The sequence below is a fragment of the Microchirus variegatus genome (assembly GCF_963457635.1).
Source record: "Microchirus variegatus genome assembly, chromosome: 23".
In the NCBI taxonomy this organism is placed as follows: domain Eukaryota; kingdom Metazoa; phylum Chordata; class Actinopteri; order Pleuronectiformes; family Soleidae; genus Microchirus; species Microchirus variegatus.
The window spans coordinates 7763378-7782873 of record NC_139824.1 but is presented as its reverse complement, the minus strand read 5'-3'; the positions used below and the strand labels follow the sequence as shown (position 1 = coordinate 7782873).

At 39.3% G+C, this 19496-nt stretch overlaps 2 protein-coding genes across 2 annotated transcripts; both read right to left on the bottom strand.

The window, feature by feature from the left end:
- Positions 1–2204: 2204 nt before the first annotated feature.
- plrg1 (pleiotropic regulator 1) lies at positions 2205–6921 on the bottom strand. The gene is made up of 15 exons (XM_083909767.1): positions 6788–6921; positions 6469–6575; positions 5563–5693; positions 5302–5352; positions 5097–5190; positions 4871–4961; positions 4687–4785; positions 4507–4599; positions 4049–4198; positions 3869–3970; positions 3635–3737; positions 3410–3518; positions 3023–3162; positions 2754–2947; positions 2205–2666 (listed from the first exon to the last, which is right to left on the bottom strand). The coding sequence occupies exons 1-15, from the start codon at positions 6794–6796 to the stop codon at positions 2607–2609; spliced, it is 1533 nt and encodes a 510-aa protein (XP_083765893.1). The 5' UTR covers positions 6797–6921; the 3' UTR covers positions 2205–2606.
- Positions 6922–9978: 3057 nt separating this feature from the next.
- fgg (fibrinogen gamma chain) lies at positions 9979–13281 on the bottom strand (the record flags this gene model as incomplete). Its single annotated transcript, XM_083909765.1, has 9 exons — positions 9979–10157; positions 10278–10555; positions 10709–10893; positions 11128–11261; positions 11549–11679; positions 12603–12687; positions 12798–12984; positions 13081–13128; positions 13219–13281. 9 exons carry the CDS (start codon positions 13279–13281, stop codon positions 9979–9981), a joined length of 1290 nt encoding a protein of 429 aa, XP_083765891.1.
- Between the last annotated feature and the right edge of the window lie 6215 nt (positions 13282–19496).

Sequence of the window (19496 nt, the reverse complement as noted above, 5' to 3'; positions counted from 1 at the left end):
TCCACCACTGTCATGTGACCAGGTCATGATATAGGTCTGCAAATGTCTTCAATACAGTTTGGGCACTATGTTTTTGAAAGGGCTACTGGTGACTGCATCAGCACAAATGTTGTATAAAGTTGTATAAAAGACAGAATCAGACTGATATTGGTATCAGTAGTCATTGCTTTGACATTATGGGGTGCCAAATGTAAAAATTCAGTCACAGCTGATATATTTTGAATTTTTACCTCACTTTCAGCTAATTTTCTTCACATTTGAGGCACACATTAAACGGTGAATCTAACAGGCAAATCCAAATTTAAATGCTAAATCTAAATGCTAAATCTTTATCTAAATGCTAAACCTAAATGCTAAACCTAAATGTTAAATACTAAATCTAAATGCTACATCTAAATGTTAAATCTAAATCTTTATCTAAATGCTAAATCTAAATGTTAAATCTAAACATTAAACCTAAAGTTTAAATCTAAATGTTAAATGCTAAATCTTAATACAAAATCTAAATTTGTGCAATATGCAAATAGCCCACACCTGTTAGCATCTACAGACTGTGACGGACTGTCATGGATGTATCCAGATTTAACATTTAGATTTAAGATTTAACGTTTAGATTTAGTATTTACATTTAGCATTTAACATTTAGATTTAGATGTAGCATTTAGATTTAGTATTTTAACATTTAGATTTAGAGTTAACATTTAGATTTAGATTTAGCATTTAGATAAAGATTTAGAATTTAAATTTAGATTTACCAGTTAGATTCACCATTTAATGTGTACCACAAAAGTGAAGAAAATTAGCTGATAGTGAGGTAACAATTCAAAATATATCACCTAGAAAAGTGTGACTGAATTTTTACATTCGGCATCCCATATACAGCACTATTTCAGTGGTTAAACAGGATGAAAAGTAATTCTGGCCTGAAGTAGATGCTTTAAACTTGTATAAATTGTGTTTAGTTTGCTCCCTTCATAAAAAAATTAAAATATACCATCATCTACTTTCCAGAAATGCAGTGCAGGATGAGAACTTTGAGCTGTGTGTCAAATCCTTGGAGGAGGAGATCATGTTCAACGCCGGTCACCTCCTCACGGTGGACGAGCCTCCCAGAGAAGAGGTGGACCAGGCAGAACCACCGAAACCCTGTTTGAAAAAGAAACCGGGGAGAAGTTTTCGCCACGCCCTCTCACGGCTTTACATCCATGAGTCAGGTAGTTCATTTCTTATTTGATTCTTAATTACATTAACAGGATCAACAACCCAGATACTACTTGACTCCTGGGGAGCCACTGTCCTGGATGTTTTAGATGTTTCCCTCACACCTGATTCAAATGCTCAGCTCGTCACTTAGCTCTGCTGAGGCCTGATAACGACCCATTTATTTGAATCAGGTGTGTTGGAGAAACAGGGAAACACATAAAACATGGAAGACAACCGGTCCCCAGGAACAGGAGTGAGAAACCCTGTGTTAAAATATAAAAGGTGACTTCAGAACCCTCTTTGTTTGGATGAAAATCTTAATCCAGTAACACTTTAGATTAGGGAACACATATACACCATTAACAAGGTGCTTACTAACATGCATACAAGTATCATACTAGCTATTTATTAGTAAATATTAACACCTTATATAGGAAAATTCTTAATTCATGTTATAATAGAGGTAGAATAAGGTGTTATGTGCTTAATGATTACTGATAAAGGGTTAGTATGCTACTCACGTTAGTAAGCATCTAGTTGATAGTGATTATGTTCCCTAATCTAAAGCGTAACCCTTAATCCTTTATGTAATAATGGCATCAAAATCAAAGAAAACGCACCATGTACAAGCATTTGTATGGAGTATGTAAAGCAGACCCTATATAAACCTTGTGTAACCGATTAAACAATGGCCTTTGTTTCCACAGATGAGCGGTTAATCCACCCAACGACAGACAGCAGAAACTCCGTGGAGCTCAGTGACTCGCGTGGAGATCAGTGTTACTGGGAGGAGGTTAAAGGCAGCGGCTGTAAATACTACAGGAACGTTGTTACCAACAGGTTCCTCGGTAAGAAGAGAAAGACACCTTGACTGAACAGAATAAACAATAACTGTCTTTATTAAATGGAGCAAAACAAACATCACATTGCTATCCAGAAAAAAGGGACAATGCCATGTTTTTTTTAAAGCTCTTTTTGAGTACAAAAAAAAGGGATGCCTTTTCCATCTGCAGGGTTCGACTCAAACAGAAACCAGATCCACTCCGAGGCCAGTCCCTCCGTCTCTGAAGAGTGGCTACTTCTGGTGGACCAGACGGACCAGAGCCACAAGAGAGCAGTCGTCATCAAGAACAAACGCACGGGGAGGTTCCTGGCAGTTCAAAATGGCCGCTTCACTGGACTGATGTCCTACAACGCAGACTGCAAGTGGTTTTTAGAATAAAGCAGTCAAAATCTGGTGTGTATTTTGGAGTAAGATGCGGTTGCTTCGGTCAAAGACACATTTGTCGGGGAAGAAATCTGCTGCATGACAAAGCATGACTAAGCAAAATGTGATGGAGGTTTTTAGAAATAAAATTTTCAATTGTTACTGTGAAATAATAAAAAAAAAACACCACAAAATATTAGAATCGTTTTCTCTTGAGGATTTCTGGTTTCCAGTTGACTGGATGACTTTCTTCCGTCTGCAAGAAAGAAAGCACATTTGTCAGAATATGTGGGAGGTAACACTGTATTGCAGCCTGACTTTGAATTTGTATGATAAAACTTACAGCCATGTCGTCCTCTTTGTACACTTTTATGGTCTTGTCGGCCTCTGCGGTGATCAACCTGCTCTGTGTTTTATCAAACAAGCAGGCAAAGATGCCCGACTCGCTGTCCAGAGATCCTGGCTGCACGGCGGCGTGGATCCTCTGGAAGTTGTAGCCCGTCCTCCAGTCCCACATGTGGATGGTTCCATTGTCGGCTAAAGACAAATTCGTGTCAAATACCGACTCCAATCCGAGCTTATTGAAGCAACATAAATCGGGTTAATCAATACCTCCTGACACCAAGACGCCGTCCGAGTTAACAGCCAGAGTGTTGATGATGGCGTTGTGGCCGGACAGGTTCTGGATGAAGTTGCCGTCAGGGAACTTCCACTGCTTGATGTTGTCAGCGGAACCTGATGCGAATGTGTATCTGTAAAAAAAATTAAATAAAAACAAAACTTAATTCCATTTGCCTCTTGTTATGATATTATTCAGGTGCTTTTAACACCTATGGTAAGGACTTTCTGTGCCTCAGCACTGTGTCATTCAAGAAGCAAGTCCAGTAAGAACTGCATCAATTATAAATAAACTTCATGAAACTTCATGAGACTAGTGAGTGAGTTTATTTATTTTTTATAATTAAACATAACGTGTGAATGCGGCCCGCCTTAACTTACAGCTTGGGGTGCAACACCAGAGTTCGGACAGACTTCTTGTGGTTGGTTAGGGTTGTTCTGGTCTTTCCAGCAATCAAATCCCACATTCTGATAGTTGAATCGTGACTGCCTGCAGGGAAAAAAACAACAACAAAACAACGGTAATCATTTACAGTTAAAAAAAAACTGCTAATAAATGATGACAGTTAATGATATTCTTGGTTTGGAGTTGTAAGAGTGATTTACCAGTGATGACCTGTGGCTCTGCTTCTTGGCATCGCACTGTGGCCACAGTGTTGGTGTGGCCAGTTAGTGTGTGCACGTTAGCCTTTGTCCTGATGTCCCACACCTGCATCAAGAGAGACAGGAAAAATCCAATTAGTCCAACTAATAAAATACTGCAAAGACTTTGATTTCTCTGAATGTCTCTTTGCTATTTGTATTTAACAGCAGAGTAAATAGTATCAGAATGAAGTTTACACGAGCTGTGGCGTCTCGGCTGCACGTCACCAGCACGTCAATGGTCGGATGTAGATCCAAGTCATACACGGCACTCAGATGACCGTGGTAGTGCCTGATGACCTAAAACACAGATTATTTAAGTCAATAGACATTCATGGCCTTTTAAAAAACTGAAGTGAATGTCTCTGAATAACCTACTTTGTTGTACTCCAGATCCCAACATTTGACTTGCTTGTCTTCACCGCAGGAGAACAGGTAGGGACTGCGGGTGCTGACGGCCACACCTCGCACTGTGCTAATGTGTCCGGTGAGAGAGAGCTTCAGCTTTCCTGAAGACAGGTCCCAAATCTGTCACAACAAACAGAATTCCAGTCATATTTGACACCCAGAAGCGAAAGGGGGGGACAATATCATGAAAGGTGCAGATGCAGATAAGAGCAGTGGAGATGGAAAGAAGACTGGATTGGGAATAATCTGTCAAATGGTCATAAGGATATTTCATGCTCATACACTTTAATGTTATGTAATTGTAAAGAGAAGTAAAAAAAAGATGGTGGTTACAGAAAGAAAATACAAAAACTATTTTGCTTTTACACATATGGACAATCATCAACTTTCCAATTAACAGAATAATGAACATTATCCACTGTTCTTACCTTTATGGTTCTATCAGCAGAGCCTGTGACAAACCACTGATTTCCAGGTTCTACAGCGATGGATCTCACCCAGCCAAGGTGACCACTGATGACCTGTCAGACAAAACAAAACTGCTCCTGAAAACAAATTCATCATATAGCTAAGAAAAAAAAACAAAACTAAAAATGTTATGCAGTTACCCGAGCCAGTTTCCATGGTGGATGCCACTGGGGTTTAGGCATTGTTGGTGCTTTCCTGATGAGCGAAGAATTTCTGGTACCACCTCCTTCCAGTAGCGACTAAAATAAACACATTTATGATAAGGTCTTCATTTCTTTCAGGGATTTCGAGGGAAGGTTTAAGATAACATACACTGCGACCTACCACGGCAGTTGAGTGAGGGTGAGATCTCTCTGCTGCTCCAGCGTGTCGATGGATGTCACCGACACTGGCTGCTGTGCGGCTTGCGTCCAGCCTGGAATTCAACAACAAAAAGCTCACTGTAGTTTACATATGTTCAATTAATTAGAATCCTGAAAATACTAAAATTACTGTGACAATCGTTCTCAATTTATGGGATATACGCTGTCTCCAGGAAGTAAGGGTTTACCTGGCTTGTGAGGGCAACAAAGCCAATGCCATTGAATGGATTCCTCCATCGCTGGGGTTCCTGTGCATCGTCGTGTCTGCAGTCAGGGCCACTCCTGTCAAATGAGATACTGGTGTGATACGAGTAGCTACACTGGTGCAGTTCAGTTTAGAAAAAACACACACGAGGCATTACAGTTCGAGTAAGACAACGGCATCATACTTACCAGGTGCAGAGGGGTACGCATGTGTCCCAGTGATCAGGTATTCTGGGTTATCTTTTTGAAAAAGGTAAGTACATTAAAGTTCACTAAAATGTATACCATAGACAAAAGAGATTTATCAACACATTTACTGGTAAACAAATAAAGCAGATGGACAAATCAACCTCTTTTGACACTAATTAAATTGATCGCATTCACATTACACTATACATTCAACTACTAACTATACTCAAGTTCGGCATGCAGTGTTCACTTCCTCCTCACCTGGCTGTGCGTAGCTCTGGTGCATGCTGCCTGGAAGATGAGGGATTCTGTCTTTTCCTTCCTTCAGGACAGGCATGTGTAAAACTGCCTCGTAGTCTGACTTGAGTTTCACGCCCATTTTCAGTTTGTGGCTACAAATACAGGAGATGAACAGAAACGGAAGAAAGACAGAGTGAGGTTTCATGATGTTGACGGTCATGCCACTTCTACGAGTAGAAAAGTCTGACAAACACCTCGCAGATCAGTAGAGAGAGGTAACAATGACACATTATCAACATCAGTATCAATATCCGCCGAGAATTGTTTGTTTTTTAAAATCAAACTCCAGCTCAATTTTCAGTCAGATAATCTGAATAAGATAGATGATGTATTTAAGTGGGCATTTTTTTGTTTAACAGCAGCACCATTCAACTCTTAGCATTTAAAATATAAAAATACATAAGAGAATAAATATAAATCTGCATGTTAACAGATGGGTGAAATGCACAATACAATTTTATAACACCCAGCTACACAGAGAGTAAGGAATACAATACAAACAAAAAAACGAAACATTAATTTAAACAAAAATTAAATTGAGTTTGAATTGTTTAACCTCATTGGAAAATAAATATTTTTCAGCAAATTTCCAACAATATTCTTCAAGTAATATCAACAGTAAATATTGTTGTACACACAAATATTGAGGCCAGTAAATCAAATGGAAGATTCTAATCTGGTTGAAAAGAGCTCTATTACTACTCATTCGCTGCACAGAATATTTAAACTTATTATAAATAAAAAACAGGCAAACAAACAGAAGATGAATAAATGTGTGAATCGCCATTTACATGGAATATAAAACATTATATCGTTAAAAGTGTGGTGCATTATAGTTTGTAAGTAAATGTAAAATGACTGGTTTACCTATCATCGTCCTGTGAGATGGGTTTCGCTTGGTCAGACACAAACATATCATGAGTTCTTTTGAGAGATCTGAAGACCAGTGTATGGACTGAGTGCTTCTGGACATCCTGTAGAGAAACATGGATTTTATTATTATTAATAATAATAACACCAACAACAAGAATTCTACAGTAGTATACGCTTTTACATATGATAAGCCGACATGGAAGTCGTTAACACAACGCGCTCCAGTGATTAGCCGGGCCCCGAGCCTTTGGCAGCGCCTGTATGAGCGGGAGCAGAGACAAAGAAAGAAAAAGGACCCAAAACATCGACCTACCTCAGCCATCTTTTATGATAAATCTCCTGAAAAAACGCAGCAGCCGAAATGAAAGTATTAATCAAAGTCAACGTCGTTCACTCGCACTCGTAATTGTTTCACAAACGTGAAAACATGACCACCATCGCCACAACGCGACGACTGAATACCCCGGAAGTACAACATCAGCAGGCACTGCTGGTGATTGTGCAGCACCACCTGCCGGCGAGGAAGACCAAACAGAAATGCCCTGAATAAAAGTAAAACACTAGTAGAAATATAAGATAGATCTGTTTTTTGTTGTTGTTGTTTTTATTGTGTACATGTGACTCTTTTATGGAAAAACTTTAAGTTAGACCTTCAAAGAGATTTTGGGAAAAAAAACCACCTTTATTTTATTTCATATTTTATAATTTTAGATACCTAAAACAAAATATGCAAAGAGGCCCATATTACCCTTTAAAAAATCTGATCTGACATAAACCTCAGAACATTATCACATTTAAGAAGCCCTGACAAAAAAGTTAAAAAAAATGTATTTAGTTAATTTGGTTAATTTATAGCAATTCTACTAATTTATAACTGAATAAAATCACTACTGAGACTCACTTTTAAAAAATGTTTGTTATGTTATTTATTATTATTGTTATAATTGTTGTTCTTTTGCGATATACCAATAAAGTTTTATAAAAAAAAGAATAACATTAGTAGCAGTATGAGAGACAAAAGACACGAAAGAGATAAATCCTGGCAGTGAAATTAAAGAGGAAGCAAAGGTAAATAAATTCCTCCCCAATTTTGTTGTTGTAGCATAGCAACAATTCTGACTTTGCTCTCCACTGTAATTTGAACTCTGGTTTCTCAGCCTTTGTGTAACAGGCTATGTTTGTCTAACAAAGTACACAGATATACGGTTTCTCAATCCTTCAATTCCAAATACCAAACAAAAAAACAAAAAAACATCAGCGGAATATGAGTGGGTTGCCATACTGTGGCAATGAGAAACAATCCTTTGAACAAAGAGGCCGAGTTGGCATTTTTAGGCACAACCATCTTCAGTGAGCCAAATCCACAGCTCAACAACACACAACATGTTGTTAGTACTACAAAATGCAAGCTACGGTACGTGTTCAGATCAGAACATTAATAAAACTAGAAGAGCACTCGGAGAGCGCAGACCTCCGCCAAGGCAGCTTAGTGCCTACAAAATAGCAACAAAAATAGTGATAGCTACAGATCACGGCCAAAATGCAATCTCTTGTTCCTGTTCTTGTTCATTTCCTCAACATTTCATCCAAATCCGTCTGTGACTTTTCAAATGATGTTGCTAACAGACAGACAGACAGACAGACAGAGGTCAATAACATGGTAACAATGATGTTTATGTTTCCTGTTGTGTGGAACACAGAACATGCTACTATGGTTTCTGCAGTCAGACCAAATATCAGCTACTGCAGTTGAAACTAATACTGGGTTGAAGACTGGGTTCAACAAAAACCTGAGCAATGTAATTTAATGCCGATAATCTTGATCTTTTATAAAATAAAACAAAACCAATCCAATAAACGAACAGTCTATAGTGTTTGAAATTACTTTCTAAATGTATAGTGGAGTATTTTTTAAATACCCCATTGAAGTTCTTAGTGGATTACTGTCAATATTGTTTTATATGGATTCAAGAGACTATCCATTAATTGTGTCTTGCTGCTTCTAATGCAAATACGGACCAGTTTAACTTTGCACATTTCAAATATTCTCTGTGGAGCTAAAGTGCTATTTTATCAAAAACATGTTAATTTACAAAAAAAAGTGGGGAGTGGTTAGCACACTTGTCTTTGCAGCAAGAAGACCTGGGTTCAAGCCCAGGTTTGAACAAGGGTCTTTCTGCACAGAGTTTGCATGTTCTCCCCGTGTGTGCATGGGTTTTCCTCCCACAGTCGAAAAACATGCAATATGGGGATTAGGTAAATTGGACGCTCTAAAATTCACCGTGGGTGTAAGAGTGGGTGGTTGTTTGTCTCTATGTGACCCTGCGATGGACTGGTGAACTGTCCTGTGTGTACCCTGCCTATCGCCCTATGTCAACTGAGATTGGCACAACACCCCCGCGACCCTCCAGTGGAGGATAAAGCGGTAGAAAATGGATGAATGGAGTGAGCCTAGATGTGTTTTATCTATTAGAATCCAGTGACACAACAATTTGAGGTGTTGTGTCAGTGTTACGGTGGTCCTCTTATCTAGCTATAAAGCAAGTTGTGTCTGTCTGTGTGTCTGTGACAGGTATATCTCGCTGACCGTTAGTCAGATCGCCCAAAGACTTTGGATGTGGGTTGAGCATGGCCCGATGGTGTGCATTCTTGATTTTCAAATTTTTTGGAGGAATTTTAATTTTCACTGATTTATTACACTACACCAGGCAGGCAGCAGCTCATCAGCAGAAGCTGCGCTGTCTGGAGCGGGGAGGTGGGAGTGAAGAGGCTGTCCTCATGGTGGGTGAGACATTTTCACACGGTGTTATACTGAAACGACTGAAAGTGTCCATTCACCAATAAGCAAGCACATATTTATTTAGCATTAGCATGCTACTATTTGCAGGCTAACTTGGTGAGCCTGTTTCAAAGGGTAAGCTAGCGAGGCTACGATTAGCATTAGCGTAGGGCTAACAATAATACAAACACTGTGCAACCTCATTAGGCACAACGCAAATGTTTTAATTGGTGTGGCTGACGGTCACAACAGCTAGCTACGCTAATGCTAATCGAAAACTAAAACATTTGCGTTGTGCCTAATGAGGTTGCGCAGTGTTTGTATTAGTTAGCCTTTACATTCCTTATCATGCATTACCATAAGTGAAAAATCTTCTTCAGCTCCCACAATAGGAATACATACTACATACGGGCACTGCACTAGTATACACAAATGGGAAAAAAATAAACTCTTTTATTTCAGGGATGATTTGCAACAACACACCCAAAAAAAAAAAACAGTGTGAGACTGTGTAGTAAAATAAAGAAAAGACATATTTGGAGAAAAGGACATTTATTTAGTGCCCAAAACAACCCAAAACCGGAGAAGGAAAGCATCAGTGCACAGCTACAGACATGCAAATATTCCATGGAGAAACACCCTTACATGGAGGACCTTAAGGTCTCAAGGTGTCTGTGCTGGACACAAGCACTGACCACAAACACATGTCTACTTTTGAACTACTTTTATAGTCCACCAAACTGTTTCACACCCGCCTGTTGACCATCGCTTGCCGAGAAGCGGGTCAGTGGAATGATCTTCATGGTGGTTTCTTTCAGAGAGTACCAGCGGTTGTGCCACGTCACCCAAATGATGCCGTTGTCGAAACCAAATTCACCTGCATCCTTGACTGTGTACCTGCCACCTGGATTTAAAAAAGAAAGACAAAAAACACAGTTACAACACATACATTTAGAGAGTAGGGTCGAACGACAAATTTGTTTTTTGCACTTGTTGCTAATTTGCTGAGGCTGTGTGGTCTCACCCGTGTAGTATTTGCCGTTCAAATGCGCAGCATGGCATCTGTTCATCCACCAGCCAGAGCCATCCTGCTGAGCACAGTTGCCATCGTACTTGTCATTGTCCTTGTCGAAGGTGCTGAACTGCATGCCGTTGTGTGACGTGTAGAACTTGTCGCTGGGGTCATCGCCGAAGTCAAAGCCGTCGAAAGCGTTCCCTGCATCACCGCCGAAGTAGTAGCCATAGGTCAGCCGGTACTTGTCGGCCTCTGCTCCCAGTCTGAATGTGTGGTAGTCTGCATTTCTGGAGAAAAGAGGAATTTTGTGTCAGCATTTATCCTTGAAGTGGAGCCTCAAACTAGGGTCATGTTTGCCTTGTGAGTGAGTTCCTTTGCTTGTCTCTTATGTAATCTGTTATCTTTAGCGTGTGTGTGGGTGTGTGTGTGTGTGTGTGTACCTTTTGTTGCCGTCCCAGTCAACAAGCTCGATCCTCAGCACAGTCGGGATGTTCGAATTCATCGTCAGCTGGTGGATCTTCTCGTTGCCGAGCCAGAACTCGGTAGTGTCGTCTGGGGACAGATAACCAAAGCCCTCCTTGTACTGGATCCAGTCCTTGTTGAAGTCCACACTGCCATCGCGTCTCTGTGGACACACAAACGCGAGCAGAGTCAAACATTTGTTCTGGCAAAAGAACACCATGTTCACTAAGGGACTGCATGATCTGTGCAGTTATGATTGAGAGTCATTTGTAAGAGAACACGGGTTTTCTTTCACCCACTCTGATTATTTTAGAGTAGCCCATAATTTGCACTATTAGTTGTTATCCAGTGCCACATGAAGACATTGGCGAGGCCGTGATCGATGTTGCATACTTACCCTCTGTATAACTGTGAATCCACGTCCAAAGCTGTCAATTTCACAGTAGACCAGGAACTGTTCGGCGGCCAGAGCTGGCTTCACGTAGTAAAGGCCGCTGACGGTGGCACCTTTGTTTGCAACGTCCTGACAGTCTGGTGAAAAAAAAAGAAGAGTCGTCGTACTAAAGCCACACAAAATAAGCTTTTAAAATTTTTAAAAAGTTGCTGCTTTTAAAATAAGTTTGACTACGTTCTCTGAAACGAGGTCAGAACAAATGAAGTCTATAAATTTGTTGACTTTGCTGCGATGCATCGTATTGATTTTGGGGTCTGACTAAACACTGAACAAGGCCAAATGACGACCGATTGAGAAACTTCTTGTGAAACGGCATCGGGCCTAAAGGTCATATTGAATTTATTTATTTGTATTTTTTTTTTACCTGATCCTGTGGTGGGTTGGATTTCAACTGTGTCTTTGCAAGGCTCGCTGCATTTCTGCTGCAGCTGGAGGGAGAGCTGCTTCAAGTCCGCCATCCTCCTCTCGTTAGATGAAATCAAATTGCCGAGTTCACTGGAAAGAGGAGGCAAACAAGCGTGAGCTGGATCCTAAGAAACACATGTTTCCAATTTTTTTTCCCACAGTGGAGCATGCATCAAAGCACGGCATACAAATATATTTTTGCAAATTGAATAAAATAAGTAGATGAGGCTGCAAAAAAGTGAGATGTTTTATCATTAAAGGTGCCATATGTAAGAATGTGGCCAAAAACGGTTACTACATTCAAATTCAAAATACCGAGGTCTTTTAGGTTTCCTTTTCTGACATAACTGGCAACCCGTGGTTGCTCGGCAGCTGAGACTCTGACTGCAATGATTGGTAGACGGCGGTAGGTGGCGCCACATGCCAAAACATGATTTCAAAACATAAACATGATTTGCAGTCTGCAAAAGATTGTTTTTTTAATGCAAATATTTTGGCTGTTGTTGTTGATGAGTTCAGTTTGTTATATGAACATTATTCCTGTGACATATTAGGAGGATTTTAGTTCAGTTGCTTTAAATTTATTACATAATGCACCTTTAAATCACAGAGTCTAAAGTCTAGAGAAGAGAGAATCGATTTGCGCTGACTTCAAACTGTGTGGGCGAACAGGTTGGCACATGTGAAGGCGTGGGAGGACACAGTTCTATAAGTATTGCATCAGTGTTCACTATGATTCCTTTTTTTATTTGACATAACGAGCCTATTCCTTCATAATCTTAATTAATTACACCTCTATTATTAGATTAGACTAAAATGACCTTTACCTTAATGGAAAAACAAGCATGAATTGTCAGGAAAAAGTGAAATCATTTTCATTTATTAATGCCAGTTGTCAAATACTTATGAAGATTAACTTTGAGTAGAAAAATAGAAAACAATGACAAAGGACCTACACACAGTTATTGGCAAAATGAAGTTCTTGCATAATTTGAGCGCAAATGATGACTTACTATATTTGCTGCTCTTGTTCAATGATGGTCTTTTCATAGCGAAGGACATCATCCAGCATACTCGACGACCTTTTGAAATTTGCGTCTGAAAAGAGAAGACACTTCACCGTTTTGGTAACACTTTTAAGTCAAAATGATCACAAAAAACAAATAACCAACCATCATTTTTTTTTTAACGGTTGGCAGACTGTGTACCTTGTGGTCCGCTCTTTTGAGCTGAGGTTGTAGAATCTTTCATGTAGACAATCGTTTCTTCTGTCCCCTGGGTCAAATTGGAAATTTTGTCCAGCTCTTTTTGCAAAGTCTCCAAATCGCTGTCCACTCCTGGCAGATAATTGAGGAGGTAATCAGCCACTCCGCATGTCGTAGGACAGTATTTTCCCTGTGAGCAGACATTTTGTGCTCAGTGATGAACATTCACACAACAACAACAAAAAAAAACATCACAGGTTTTTACGGTTTGTGACCGTCCACTTACGAAGGCATCGGTTTTGGTGCATGAGGCGGAGTTGTCTCCTCTGGTTTGCTACAGGAAAAAGACTGTTTAGATTTTTGTTGCTGGAGAAAATTGCATCAATAATAATAATAATATAAAAGTGTACATTTAGTGACTCACTGCAGATGAGATGGAAACAAGTAACAGAAGCCCTCCTGCTGTTGTGAGAAGTGATGGGGCCATGTTGCTTCAGCCACCAGACGTGGTCTTGTCCTCTTGGAGAATGAGGAGTGATTTGACTCTGTGCGATATTTATCTGAACAAGGTCATCGGTTCAGAGTTTGATAAGGGGGTCATATGCAAACATAACCTCCTCCGTGTGTGGGGACAAAGCTGTGACTCAAATGTCCAAGCCTACGCTCACTTCCCAGTTTTGACTGAGTTGAAATGTATTCGTACGTAAAAACTCAGTGTTTGTATAGACGGCACGGTTAAGTAACGATGACTTGGGTTATTTGTCTTATGATAAAGATCAGACAAAATGAGTCATTCAGTGGAGAAATAATGTTATTGCACATGCAAATGTAAAACATTAACACATGCAGATGTTTAATAAGTATAATAAGTAAGACAATTTGGTAACCAGGTATTTACCTGGTAAATTCATGATAACACAAAAGTGTTACTAATTACACTGGTAATTACCAATGGTAATAAGAAAGTATGGCCAACATACTGGCTATTTGGTAACTATATAGTAAATTATAGTGTGTTATAAGCTGGTAATAAGCAGGTAGCTACAGTCCCCTAATTACTAGCTATTTACCCAATAAATATAAGGTAACAGAAATGTGTTACTAGGTATTCACCGGTAAGAACAATGAAACCATGGCCAAAATACTGGGTAATTACCCAGTAAATTATAAAGCATTATGGGTAATAACTACTGGTGATAAGTGGGTAAATATAGCAAATCTACAGCAGAAATACTAGGTATTCATCTGGAAAATTATATTGTGTTATTGGAAAATTACCACTGGTAATAAGCAGATAAGTATTTCCCTGTTAATCTAAACAGAGATAATCTTTTTTTTTTTAAATCATTATCACAATTATTACCTTTCCAAAACTTTGCCAAAATGAAAGGGTTTGCAATTTGTAAATCTCAGGTTTTTTTTTTGTAAAAGATGCCTTCACGTCATAATGTCTTTAATAAATCAGATCTGAGAAAAAAAAAAAAAAATGTGCCTCCACATTAACTTTCACTTGTACACCGATATCGGCACATATTATTTATTTGTGTCTGCACCATTTGTACTTTTGTACTTTATTTGATCTTTCTATGGCAAAGAAAACACAGTAGAAATTCCAACTTCCAGTGTTTTGGGTGCAAAGTTTTGACAAGAAGAGTGTTGTAAAGGTGTGGAATAACTGTAAATTATAATTAACAAACCGACAGACCATCGCTTTGTCATCGTAAAGTTGTGATGTGTCACTTTTAAAGGCGCCGTATGTAAGAATGTGGCCAAAAACGTTTACTACACTCAAATTCAAAATACAGAGGTCTTTTAGGTTTTGTTTTCTGACGTAACTGGAAACTCGTGGTTGCTCGGCAGCTGAGACTCTACTGACTGCAATGATTAGTAGACAGCGGTAGGTGGCGCCATATGCCATAACATGATTTCAAAACATAAACATGATTTGCAAATATTTTGTCTGTACTGTTGTTGTTGGTGAGTTCAGTTTGTTATATGAACATTATTCCTGAGTCTCTGTGACATATTAGGAGGATTTTACGGCCAGTTGCTTTAGATTTATTAAATACAGCAGTGTTTAGATCCCGTGTTGCAGGTTGTGTTCAGTTGAAGAACACAGGACACAAATAATGTTACATCCTTTTTGCGTACAAAGACCAAACAGAGGCAGAATAACAACAAAAACGAAAAATCACCAAAAAGTACAACAAGCAACTGCAACAAAGTTACTGCCATTTGCAAATCATTCCCATAGAGATACAGATTGCACATTAGAGCCACGAAAAACTATCATAGAGATGATTCAAGTGAATGCACATGTTAATGAAGCCACTTAATCATCTCTGTCATGTTTGAATTCTCACATGGCTCCGGTTTCATGCATCTGAGTCACAGTTACTCCTGCACCAGATGTGGATGTGGGTTAATTGAGGGTATATGCAGGAATCCTGAAGTTAATTTCAATATCTTTTTAAGACTTTCTCAAGACATTCTCAAAATATTCTAAGACTTTATCGCCACTTCAAGCTGTAATCAGCAACATATATTTAAAGGAGTCATATTATACCCTATTTCTCCAAGTTAAACTAGTTCCCTGGTGTCCTAATGAACATGTCTGTGACATGCTTTGGTCAAAATACCATAATGATGAAGCACCACAGCAGTTCAATCACCCTGCCAAAACAGCCCTGTTCAGAACGCTGTGTTTAGTAGTACTATATAAAAAAGAAAAAAATGAAAAAAGTAAAACGAAACTACATCAGCCACAGAGGCTACTGGGAGCTAACAGCAGTTAGCATTTGGAAAAGTGATCATTTGCAGGCTCTAGCAGGCACATTGCCGTCATATATAACATGTATCCACTGGACAGATAAATCCTCTGAGGCTGGAAGTTTGTGTAGGACTCTGTGCTGCATTGTGGAGCCATACTGACATACCGTTGACCTCGCCAGCACTCTTGCGTGTTTTATGGACAAAGCGGAGCTCCGCGAGACAACAATACCAGGAATTCAGCGTATTGCGACGTCCCAGTGAGCGCGGAAGTCAACATTGCGTGTTTTATCTCCTGTAATTAAACTGAGGAGGACCACAAAAACACGAGTGAGTCATCTTTTTTCACACTTTGCCGACTGATAGGACCTCCAGAGTCCCAAATATAAGGATTTAAATGATTAAAAAGTTGGATTTTGCATAATATGTCCCCTTTAATTTTCCCAAAACTGATTGAATAATTAAATGTTAATACATTTTAAGTCCCTGCTGACACCTTGTAAACTACTTTAACATTATAAATTGTATGCAGGCTTTTCATCACTGCTTTGTGGGAGTGAGCTGAGGTGAAATCACTTCACTCCCCAATCTTGTCAGGTCAATATTTTTACAGGGTGTAACACTGATGCAGTGGGTGATATTGGTTACACAGTGGATATTCTTGAGGTTGAACATGGAGTACACACCTCTTTTTATTACATCAAAACAAACAGTCAAGATACATGGGGCAAAATAAAGTTTAATAACGCAGCCTCGTGTTGACATTGGATGATAAATCTTACCATAACTGCCGCTGTGTGACCTAGATTTATAACGTGGAGGAGAGAAAATGGCCCACAGTGGGTATAAAAGCCTTGCTGACCTGAGAATGAACCGCAAGGGACATGAACCTAAACAGTGCTGAACTTTTGCTGAACTGGCCTCTTTGTGCAGATACACCAGATGGAAAGTGTCTCTTTCTGTCTCTAAGTGCCACACAGACATGGACACTCCTTTTGAACACTGTGTCCAGGATGTTGACATGGGCTGTTGTCCTTCTTAATGTGGCACTGATGCCAGCCTGACACTTGTGCACACTTGTATGTCTATTCTTCACCAGAATACAAAACAGCATAAGCAATAGAAAGCACAGCTACTGACATTATTGTAATTACTAACGCTGTAAATAAAGGCGCGCGGGAATGTGGAGCGAGATTTGTTTTTCTTTTCTTGAAATCATTATGTCTTGAGCAGTCGGGTTCTTAAATTTCACGGCTGAGAAACAGTCAGCAGGTTCACAGGTTTCCTGACCGGGAATCAAATTTAAAGAGTCTTGTTAGGGTCCCCTGTCGGCCACAAATATAAGTCTGGAGCCATTTGACCATAGTGTAAATCTCCCCCCCGACACAGGGCAAAGGTTTGTCGTAACGCCAACTCAGGGTTCAGCCTGTGGTCACAGACGTTAAGTCCACTCAGCTGAACATGGTGTGACTCAGGGAAGAACGTTCACTGAGGCTAAAACTAAAGTTATCAGCTGAAGTTTGACTTGTCTATTTATTACCTTTATTCTAATAAATTTAAAAAGTTGTTCCAGGTCAAATTATGATGCATCAACAGTGTGATTAGTTTAAAGGATTTTCAACACTTTTATTGGATTTTCATATAGTTTCAGGTTGATTTCAGATAGTGTATATTATTCTTTGTATAACTGTGAAGTCCCAAAAGTATTCAGAGGCCTGACTATTAGAGACATCATGACCTATTAAGATACATAGACAGTACTTCACTTTTTGTAGCTAAAACAGCTTCCACTCATCTTCAAAGACTTTCCTCGAGATTTTGAAGTGTTTCTATGGGAATTAATTAATTCTGTAGAGCATATATGAGGTCGGATACTGGACCTGGCTTCACAATCTCTGTTCCAGTTCATCCCAAAGGTGCTGGATGGGGTTGAGGTCAGGTCAGTCAAGTTCTTCCACACCGAACAAAGTTGGAAACATAGCATTGTCCAAAATGTCTTAGTTTGCTGAAGTGCTAAGATCGTCCTTCATTGGAGATCAGGAGGGGAACCTAAAGCCTGATTTATATACTAATATATATATGTATGTGTATATTTATTAAATTTGATATAGTCTTTATTTCACTATTTAATTTCCTTATCTGTTATAGTGGCAGAGTATGTTTCTTATATTTTATTCTTGCATCCCATCTCTTACCCTCTATACTTTCTGAAATATCTGACACTGTGCTGCTGCGTTTCCCAGCTGTGGGATCCAAAAAGTCTGTCTGACAAATGCTGAAGTTGAAAAAGGATGAAGCGTCTCTGACGGTATTTTGGATTTTAAATGATGAGCGTGTAATCGAAGCCTATAGGATTATGGTAATCTGGTTAAAATCATGTTTTTTGTTTTTGTTTTTTTGTCTCGTCATAATGTGACTCTGAGAAAGCTCAGGTCAGCACAGCCTCAGGGCCGATGAAGAGGCAGAACAGACTGGCCTTTGTGAGTAAAAACAAGAACCGGGTTAATCGGCTTTAAAGTCGAAAAAGAAAGCACAACAAATTCATGACAACCATCTTTGTTGCATTCTTAGAAAGAGGTGACATGCAGACACTGAATGAAGCTCATATTTTGCCTCCTCGGGATTAATAAAGTAAACTCAGTCTGAGTTTAGGTTGATCAGGTTTACATCCACACTGTGGAGACACTGGTGGTCCTGTCTGATGAAATGATATCCTGTTTTTTACACATGCTATGGACTTTTTTTGTGTTTTAAATGAAGTCAACAAAAAAATAATAATAATAATAATTAACTTCACTCCACTAAAGCTCAATTTTGATTTACCTCTTCAATTTCATTTTTCTTTCAACCTCTTCCCAACAGTGAGCTTGGAAATTACTGTTTGTAATTGATTATTTTATGATTCATTTGTCTGAATGTTTCTTCCACCGCTGTTCCCAATAATGAAAAAGCTAAATTATGGAGAAATCCATCTTCTATCAAGCCATAAAGGGCATTTTTCTTTTAAAAGCTTCCTTAGCTCAATTATATTGCATCAATTCTTCTAAATAAACACAGACATGTCACAGTCAGAGGGAGATTTTTCCACAGAAGGCAGATGTATTTATTCCCAATAAGATCATCCTCTTCCTCACAAAACCACACACTGGTATAGTGAAATTAGATTAAGATGGATTATTTAATTTATTATAGCCACACGGTTGGTGTTAGCAAAAATGGTCTTTCTGCATGGAGTTTGCATGTTCTCCCTGTGTGTGTGAGGATAATCCGCGGATTCTCCTCTTGTTTCATCCCACAGTCCAAAAACGTGTAGATTTAGGGATTAGGCAAATTGGACACTCTAAATTGAGGTGAGTGTGGGAGTGGATGGTTGTTCGTCTGTATGTGGATGCACTAGTGATCTGTCCAGGGTGTACCCGACCGTTTGCCCTATATGTCCGATTGGCACCAGTGACCCTCACATGGAGGATAAAGTGGTAGAATATGGATGGATTTATTAGAATTTATTAGAATTCTATTGTTATTTGTTTAATTTTCTCCACACTCCGATCACATACCCTGGTGTAAAGAACCTTTGCGTACCACTGGTGGTACACATACCACAATTTGAGAACCATGGAGATAAAGTGATTTTATACACATGAAAAAAACAAAGTTTTCTCCCATGAATGACTTACAGTATATCTATAATAAAGGATTTAAAAGTAATTCTCTACTTTACAGCTTATTCTCTTCAGACGGGATTAATGGAGTCTATACCCATGCACATGGGTGCACAACAATTCAGGGGAAAAGATCCGCAAAATACTAAAAAAGCGCACGTGCAGAAGGTCACTCGTGGCCTCACGCTGTTTCTCCTCCTCGTGCCACTGAGGATAAAAAGCTCGTTCCTCTCACGCACTCGCACACATTTGCCTTCGTAAGCGCCTCAGG

Excerpts from the sequence above, each read along its gene's own strand:
- plrg1 (XM_083909767.1), bottom strand. Across the intron at positions 5,191-5,301 it reads TGCGTACCCCTCTGCACCTG|GAGTGGCCCTGACTGCAGAC; the intron begins GTAAGTATGATG and ends CTCATTTGACAG. Across the intron at positions 3,738-3,868 it reads GCCGAGACGCCACAGCTCGT|GTGTGGGACATCAGGACAAA; the intron begins GTAAACTTCATT and ends CTCTTGATGCAG.